Source organism: Palaemon carinicauda, chromosome 12 (genome assembly GCF_036898095.1).
Source record: "Palaemon carinicauda isolate YSFRI2023 chromosome 12, ASM3689809v2, whole genome shotgun sequence".
Lineage (NCBI taxonomy): Eukaryota > Metazoa > Arthropoda > Malacostraca > Decapoda > Palaemonidae > Palaemon > Palaemon carinicauda.
In genome coordinates this window covers 86,972,065-86,981,698 of record NC_090736.1, presented here as the reverse complement: position 1 = coordinate 86,981,698, position 9,634 = coordinate 86,972,065, and the positions used below count along the sequence as shown (strand labels likewise).

At 38.0% G+C, this 9,634-nt stretch overlaps 1 protein-coding gene across 1 annotated transcript in view; it reads right to left on the bottom strand.

The window, feature by feature from the left end:
* Positions 1-5,873: 5,873 nt before the first annotated feature.
* Positions 5,874-9,634, bottom strand: part of LOC137650935 (uncharacterized) — a 4,049-nt gene continuing 288 nt past the window's right edge. The window contains exons 2-3 of the mRNA XM_068384078.1: positions 8,564-9,222; positions 5,874-5,993 (exon numbers count right to left, since the gene is read on the bottom strand). Of these exons, the coding sequence (XP_068240179.1) occupies positions 5,874-5,993; positions 8,564-9,222 (779 nt within the window). The remainder of the gene's footprint in view (positions 5,994-8,563; positions 9,223-9,634) is intronic.

Sequence of the window (9,634 nt, the reverse complement as noted above, 5' to 3'; positions counted from 1 at the left end):
ACGCTAACAAGAGGAGGAACATGAGAAGCATTCACTGCTGTAACCCTAAAAAGTGGAGGAACAAGAAAAATGTTCGTTGCTGCATTCCTAGCAAGAGGAGAAACAAGATAAATGTTCACTGCTGCAACACTAACAAGAGGAGGAACAAGAGAAATGATCACTGCTGCAACCTTAACAAGAGGAGAAACAAGAGAAATATTCACTACTGTATCCCTAACAATAAGAGGAACAAGAAAAACGTTCGCTACTGCAACCCTAACAAGAGGAGAAACAGGAGAAACTTTCACTACTGCATCCCCAACAAGAGGAGGAACAAGAGAAATGTTCGCTACTGCAAACCTAACAATGGGAGGAACAAGAAAAACGTTCGCTGCTGCAACCCTAACAAGAGGAGGAACAGGAGAGACTTTCACTACTGCATCCCTAACGAGAGGAGGAACAAAAGAAATGTTCACTGCAGCAACCCTAACAAGAGGAGGAACAAGACTAACGTTTGCTGCTGCAACCCTAACAAGAGGAGGAACAAGAGAAATGTTTGCTGCTGCAACCCTAAAAAAAGGAGAAACAAGAAATGGTTCCCCGCTGTAACCATAGCAAGAGGAAGAACAAGATAAATGTTCTCTGCTGCAACCCTAACAAGAAGAATAACAAGAGAAACGTTCACTGTTGCATTCCTAACAAGAGGAGGAACAAGAGAAATGTTCGCTGCTGCAACCCTAACAAGAGGAGGAACAAGAGAAATGTTTGCTGCTGCAACCCTAAAAAGAGGAGGAACAATAGAAAAATTTGCTATTGCAACCATAACAATAGGAGGAGCAAGATAAATGTTTGCTGTTGCAATCTTAACATGAGGAGTGACAAGAGGAACATTCGCTGCTGTATCCCTAATGAGATGAGGTATAAGAGAACATTCGCTGCTGCAACCATAACAAGAGGAGGAACGGTGGAAATATTTGCTGCTGTAAACCTAACAATAGGAGGAACAAGATAAATGTTCACTGTTGCAAACCTAACAAAAGGAATAACAAGATGAATGTTCACTGCGGCAACACTAGCAAGAGGAGGAACAAGATAAATGTTATCTACTGCAACCCTAACCAGAGGAGGAACAAGAAAACATTCAATGCTGCAACTTTAACTAGAGGAGAAGCAAGAAAAATATTTGATATTGGAATCCTAACAAGATGAGTAAGATAAATGTTTGTTTCTGCAACACTAACAAAAGGAGGACCAAGAGAAACATTCGCCGCTACAACCCTAACAAGAGGAGGAACAAGATAAACGTTTGCTGCTTCAACCCTGGCAAGAGGAGGAACAAAAAAGGTTTTTGCTGCTACAACCCAATTAAGAGGAGGAACCAGAGAAACTCTCACTGCTGCAACCCTAACAAGAGGAGGAACAGGATGAACGTTTGCTTCAGCAACCCCAACAAGCAGGTAACAAAATAAACGTTAGATTTTACTACCTTAGCGAGAGAAAGAACAAGAAAATTTTCACTGTTGCAACCCAAATGAGAGGAGGTACAAGAAAAACTTTCATTACTACAACACTAACAAGAGGAGGAACAAGAGAAGCGTTTACTGCTGCAACTCTAACAAGAGGAGGAACAAGAGAATTTTTTTCTTCTGCAACCATAGCAAGATGAGGAACAAGAAATATGTTCGCTGCTGCAACCATAGCATGAGCAGGAACAAGAGAAACTTTCACTGCTGCAACCCTAAGTAGAGGATGAACAAGAAAAACCTTTTCTGCTGCAACCCTGACAAGAGAAGGAACAAGAGGAATTTTGGTTGCTGCAACTCTAATAAGAGGAGGAACAAGAGGAACTCCCTGCTGCAACAGAAAAAAGAGGAAGAACAACCGAAACGTTCATTGCGGCAACCCTAGCATGAGGAGGAACAAGAGAAACCATTTCTGCGGCAAAGCTAATAACAGAAACGTTTGCTGCTGTAACCTTTAAAAGAGGAGGAACAAGAGAGAAGTTCACTGCTGCATCCCTAGCAAGAGGAGGAACAAGAGAAATGTTTGCTGCTGCAACCCTAACAAGAAAAACATTTGCCGTGCAACCCTAAACAGAGGAGGAACAAAAGAAATATTCTCTGCTGTAACCCTAATAAGAGGAGGAACAAGAATAAAAGTTCATTGCTTGCTACAACCCTAACAAGAGGAGGAACAAGATAGATATTTGTTGCTGCAACCTCAACAAGAAGAGGAATAAGAGAAATATTCGCTGCTGAAACTCTAGCAAGACGGGGACAAGAGAAACGTTTGCTGCTGCAATCCTAACAAGAGAAGACAAGAGACACGTTCACTGCTTCAGCCTTACCAAGGGGAGAAATAAGAGAAACGTTCGCTGCAGCAACCCTATCAATAGGAACAAGAGAAATGTTTGCTGCTGCAATCCTAACAAGAATAATGACAAGAGAAACCTTCACTGCTGCAACCCTAAATAGAGGAGGAACAAGAGAATTTTTTGCTGCTGCAACCCTAATGAGAAGAGGAACAAGAGAAACGTTCAATTTGGTAACTTTAACAAGAGGAGGAACAAGAGAAACATTTACTGCTGAAACCCTAAAAAGAGGAGGAATAAGAAAAACGTTCGCCACTGCAACCTCAACAAGAGGAGGAACAAGAGAAATGTTCACTGCTGCAGCCCTAAAAAGAGAAGGAACAAGAGAAACATTTGCTGCTGCAACCCTAACGAGGAGGTACAAGAGAAATGTTCGCTGTTGCAACCATAACCAATGGAGGAATAAGAGAAGTTTTCCCGTGTGCAACTGAAACATGAGGAGGAACACATTTCCTGCTGCTACCTTTACAAGAGGAGGAACAAGATAAATGTTCTTTGCTGCAACCCTAACAAGAGGAGGAATAAGAGAAACGTTCGCTGTAGCAACCCTAAAGAGAGGAAGAACAAGAGAAACGTTGCCTGCTACAACATTAACAAGAGAAGGAACAAGAGAAACATTAGCTGAAGTAACCTTAACAAGAGGAGAAACGAGAGGATTTTTTATTTGCTGCAGCTCAAACTAGTGGAGGAACAAAGGAAACCTTAACAAGAGTACAAACAGAAAGACAGCTTTGTGATAGGCTCTCCTCTTGGTGTGCTCTTCACCAAATTCTACATGGGAGATGTCGAGGAGCTGGTATTCTCGAGTAGACGTCGACGTGATGTGAATGTGAGGTATATCGATGATACCCTTACTGTGGTTCTCTCAGCCCAGGACATCTACTGTAGATTCTCCAAAGGACATCCAATGAATGTGCATCAAAACTTAGGTCCACCATGCCCTCTCCCATTGCTCCTAGTGGGCGGGTACTCATGACGAACATGGCGGTATTACACAGGCCCTTGTGAATAATGGGTATTCCAACAGACAGATTAATCATAAAAAAAAAGCAACCATGAATACTTGGTACCAGGTGGAGCAACGGACAAAGAACATTGCCACGATCGTAAAGTTTTATTACAAAGGTCTCATTCATAACGACTTTCAAAAAGACGAAAAAGTTGTGAGCGACACCTTTAAATATCACGTCTCTCCTGTGGAATAAAATGCGCAGAAAAAACTACTCAGCTTTTACCAGACAGCAAAAACGACATCTCTGATAATGAAGAACAACCCAGCCCCTGATTACTGGACATCCTTAAACAATCCAACGTGGTGTATTCCTACCAAAGCTCTATTCCAGGATGCCCTGGACGTTACAAAGGAAGGACCACTATGCATCTGTCTAAGCGACTGTCCTATCACATACAGAAAGGTCCAGGTCATCCAAACTCACAACAATAACATCAAACTTGAGAATATTATAAAAAATACTAAGATAATTGGAAGCGCTCCTGATAGCAAAAGGCTGAGAATCCTCGAAGCCCTCTTTAACAGCACAAACCAGAAAATGTTCCTTCACCCTTCCTGCTGAAGGACTAACACTCACCGGCCAAATATGGATTCTACCGATCATAGCATCCAGAATCAAGACATCCTGGATCAGCACTCGAGTAGCCCACCTACAATGGAAATTCTCTTGGCGAGTGTATCCACCAATCATAGAACAGCCATCAGCAGACATAATTGTGATGTATCACCTATGACTGAGTGGAGAAACAGCCTGACTGAGGCCCAGCCTTTCCTGGCAAGCGCCTCAGCAATGAAAATTGCCCCCCCCCCCTTCCCGATTACATCCCTTCTCGCTCCGCCCATGGCACTGGAGGCAGCCAATGTAAATTTACCACCTCTTCCAACGAACCCGGACCGCCATATGAAAGGACCTTACCAACACCACTTCGACCATTCCCGCCTGAGGATAGATGGAGTTATCTCTAGAAACATGTCACTGTTAATTACATATTTTTTACTTCTTGAACTTTGCATTAAACCTGAATTGAGACCTACTCTGAATTTACCTACCCGATGATGAATGAAGAATTTTCATAGTTAGTGGTTTAATGTAGTACTACAGAGAAGAAGCTTATTAGAACCGTTAAGAAGATGTATTATGAAACCAATGGTTCTTGAGCATCGGTTATATTCAACAAAACATATTATTATCACTGCTAGCTAAGTTACAAACCTAGTTTTAAATGCAGGATGTTATAAGCCCTAGGGCTCCAACAGGGAAAGTAACCCAGTAATGAAAGGAAATAAGAAGGTAAATAGACTTGATTTGAAAAGTAATGAATAAAATATAATCAGTATTTTAAGATCAGCAAACAGCGTTGAAATGCTGAATATTTTTCTTATATAAACTATGAAAAAAAACTCATGTCATTCTGTACAACATGAAAACATTTGCAACAGGTTTGAACTTCTGAAATTTTAACAAGATTAGCTGAATGAAAACAGTACAGAGTAATAGAGTAGGAGGTTAAACGTAATGAGTTTAATACTTGAGTTTGCCATGTTAGACTTGAGACCTTTTCAGCTTGGATAACTCACTATTGAAACACATAATAGATAGGCAATTTTTGTTTCATTTGAAATTCCTGTAGTTAATAGACACTATCTGGATCCTAGTAACAATTTGAATTGCAGCATGTTTTAATATTCCCATTCTTATTTTTATTTTTTTTATACGTGTTTTTACATGAAATCTAGTTAATTTGATGTTTCCAATTTTTAACTGAATTTGCAATTAAAGAAAAATATATCCACCATACACATCCTCTTGTCTAGCTTTTATATCATCATCATCACCATCTCCTCTTACATCTATTGACGCAAAGGGCCTCAGTTAGATTCCACCAGTCGTCTCTATCTTGAGCATTTAATTCAGTACTTCTTAATTCATCATCTACTTCATGCTTCATAGTCCTCAGCCATCTAGGTCTAGGTCTTCCAACTCTTCTAGTGCCTTATGGAGCCCAGTTAAACGTTTGGTGAACTAATCTCCCTTGGGGGGTGCGGGGAGCATGCCCAAACCATCTCCATCTACCCCTCATCATGATCTCATCCACATATGGCACTCAAGTAATCTCTCTTATTGTTTTATTTCTAATCCTGCCTTGCCGGTTAACTCCCAATATCTTTCTGAGTGTTTTGTTCTTAAATCTACTAAATCTAATGGAGATTCTTTCGTTTTCATACCATGACTCATGTCCATACAGTAACACTGATCCCACTAAAGTGATATAAAGTGTAGAAAGAGTTGATTGGAGAATGGTAACTGCATTCGTGGGAGAATAGTTGAATTGACTAGTTCGTTTGTTTCTTACTTTTTTGTCCCATTTTTTGGTGTTCGTTTATGGACGGAAAGTTAATATTAAATTTAAATTCTTAACTTCCCCCTTTTTATATTCTAATTGAACTAATTAAGTTAATGTTAAATGTATTCCTTATAAGGAAACAGTTTGGTTTTCCTGTCTTTATTTTTCAACGTTGTTCAAGAGTTTCGGACAAAGTGAAAGAAAACGGACTTGATGACAAGTTTTGGTCCGAGAAGGAGTTCTGAGTCTGCGGAACCGGCCGGACAGAAGAACGGCTGTTCTTTTCCTGCCATAAAAAAAGAGAATTTAAGGATTTCAAATTCGAAAACTAAGAAGAAATTGTTCTTGAAGATAGTGCAGGTAGGTTGAAACATAAAGACTTGCCTTATAACTGATTTGAGTTAGATAATTCTAACATATTCGAATTTAAACATTTTTTTACCCCGTAAGACTTCAGTTTGCTTTTCGTCTTGTTTGTTTTGTTTTTTTGGCTATGACTCTTGTTGTTGGGCATAGTTGGGTGAGGAGGTTGTCCGATTTACGCCTGGAAGAGTGTGACGGGTTCAATTACATTTGCAAAAGGGGCGCAACCTTTGAAAACTTCAAGGTTGAAGTAGAGCGATATTTCGCTAACCCTAGGAGGTCCAGGCCAAGTCGCATCTTTGTGTTCTTGGGCAGCAATGATTTAGATGCTATCCAAAGTACTGCGGAGGTATGGAAAGTAGGGCACTGTTGTGAAGCCTTTGCTGAATTACTGAAAAAGTTGTGTCCTGATGCTAAACTAATTTTTGCTCAAATAGAGGATAGATTCTTTTTTAACCGCTGTGAGTTTTGACGCGTTGCGGCAGGATTTTAAGGCAAAATCGAATAAATTCAATAAGTGGTTGAATAAATGGAAGGGCAAGGATAGTTTGTATATAATGAAAGGGGTTAATGGATTTTCCGACTCACGCCTTTATGCCAGGGATGGAGTACACCTCAATTATGATGGTAATGTGAAGTTGGCTCGGAGAAAGGCTGACTTTTAGTATGAGCAGAGGCCTAAAGTCAAGTTAGTTTAGGTGTTCTAGTGTCAAGTATATACTTTTTTTTTTGTTCTCGCTGGGCTCATCTGGTTTTTGTAATGTTAGGATTCTTTGTATACTGTTGTTATTCCTTATAAGGAAAGGAGCAGTATTGGTCCTTATTTTTACTTGTATTAATTTAACCTTAGGTTAAGATAGTAGCCTTTTCATTTAAATAACCTGTTGAGTAGCCTAGTTTTGCTGTTAGAATAATATGCTGTATTGTTTTTTTTTTTTTTTCATATGGAAGTAACTGATGATAACTTGCTTTGCATTGACTCAAGTTAAGTTTAGATTTATCTTTTGGTAATTTAGTATTGGTTAATAGCATTGTTCAAGATGAATGAGGCTGAAATAAAAAAGAGGGCTTATGTTAAGGGTTTAATAACTCTTTATGTTTTGAAGATTGACTCTTTAAAGGACGATCAAATTAATGGTCATTTGTTACAAGGATTTATTCATAAAATTGCTGCTAATTTAGTAATAGTTGAGAATTTTGATGCAAGCATTTGTGAAATTGCTGCTGAAGATGAACTAGATAGTATTATGCAAGCAGCAAGAGATTATCATTATGAAATACAAAAAACTCTGTCTGAATTTAGAGCAAAATTTGATAATTTGTTTGGAGGTAAGAATACTACTCAAAATAGTTCTAGTAAAATTGTAAAGTTACCTCTCCCTCCTATTCAAATTCAGAAGTTGAAAACAATGCAGCTAATCCATTTGGCTATTTCAACAATAAGAAGGCTTTTAATAATGCTTTGGCTGGTATGCCTAACTTAACTAATGCTCAAAAGTTTATTTATTTAAAGGGTTATTTGTTAGGTGAAGCGTTAAGTGTAGTAGAAAACATTACAGTAAATGATGAGGGTTTTGATTTGGCTTTTAAGTAATTAGATCTTAATTTCCTGGATGAAAACATAATTGATCAAGTAATAAGTGACGTTAGGAACACTTCTGAAGTAAAATCTCTTAGTGAAGTAGAATCTTTGGTTAGATCTTTGAATAACAAATTCATTGACTTGAAGGGAATTGGTATAGATCTGATTGAAGTCGATTCGGCTGCTCTATTGCTAATTAGCAAAATTGTAAATAGGAAACTTCCTAGAAATTTTTTGATAGAACTCTCTAGAACTACAGGATCTTCTTATCTTAATTTTAACCAGTTGTTAGATAATTATCAGAGTATTATTGCACGCCTTAGTTTAGGTCATAATGAAAATTCTGGTGCAAAACCTAAAGTTAAATTTGAAGGTAAAGACCGTAATTTCCAACAATCAAAGTATAGTAATAAATCTACTGCTAGTGATGACTCTAATAAAGTTCAATTTACCAGTAAACTTTTATCTTCTGGTAGATGTAAATTTTGTAAAGAAACAGGTCTTAACTCTTCTAAATGTACTAGGTTTGATACTGTGCAAGCTAGGATGAATAGAGCTGAAGAATTAACTTTATGCATTAAATGCCTAAGTGATAGGCATGGGGCCTCGGAATGTCCGGGAAATAAATCATTGTTACCTTATAAATGTTTTTATTTGCAATAATTCTGAACATCATGGAGCAATGTGTCCGCATGGTATTAAGGATCATGGTAAAAAAGTATAGCCATTCCTTGAATTAATAGCTTTGTCAGGCTCATCGGCTTTACTGTCTAAACATTCTCTCCAGTCATTCCTGGCTTTCATTTTGACCTCACAACAATACTGGAATACTTAGCAAGCTCTACTGTGTAAGTTTCATTACTTCCTCGAAAATTATCAACAATAAATTTCTGTATCTGTCTCCTCTTTACAGTATCCCATGTATCATTTGATATCCGTGGATTTCTTCTTATAACTACGTGTCCCAAGACTTCACCACCAACTGACTGATATATGTTCTTAGTTTCACACCATTTTTCATTAATTGTCTGCTCTTTGTCTCTTAAAGCCTCTATGACTGCAAATCGATCACTAAATTCAATTACGAACGTTTCTCTCTGCTTTTCTTCTGAAAGTTTAGTTGTAACAAACCTAGGTATTCTATCAACATTTCTTGTGGTTGCTTTCAGTATTAATTTCAGTGTGGCAATGAGGAGCTGGTGATCACTACCAATATCAGCACCTCTATAGCTTATTACATTTCTCAGAGTCCCTTTTTCTTTATTAATGGCAATGGGATCTATTAGACTTTTTTTAATTGGCACATGGTGAAGTCCATGTATTTCATAAATATCCTTGTGTGGAAAAATAGTACCTCCATTGAAATGATTGTTTGCTGAACAGAAACTTATGAAATATGCTCCATTTTCGTTTGCAATGTCTCCAAGACCCTCGACACTCCTCACTTTCTCTATCCCTTGATTATTCCTTCCAACAATAGCATTGAAGCCACCAATCACAATTTTCATATCTCTCTCTGGGATCTCATCTATTACACTCTGCAGTTCTTCATAGCATTCATCTTCCCTTTCTTCAAGAAATAATTCGTTGAAGCTGGCAAACTATAATACTAATATTGCACTGCTTTTATTTGCTGGTAATAATCTATTATTTACAGCTCTCCATTCGTATAACGTCTTTCCTCCTCTTGGTGTCATCAGCATTCGTACCCCTTGTCTTCCAACTCCATCTGTTCTTCCTGAATAGATACACACACACACACACACACACACACACACACACACATATATATATATATATATATATATATATATATATATATATATATATATATATATATATATATATGCATGAAATCAACACAATATCATGCTCAAATAGAAATAAACTTCTACCTCATAACTGGAATCGAACCGTAGCCCCTGAAATGGAAGACCAGGTCGCTTCTAACCACACACACACACACACACACATATATATAT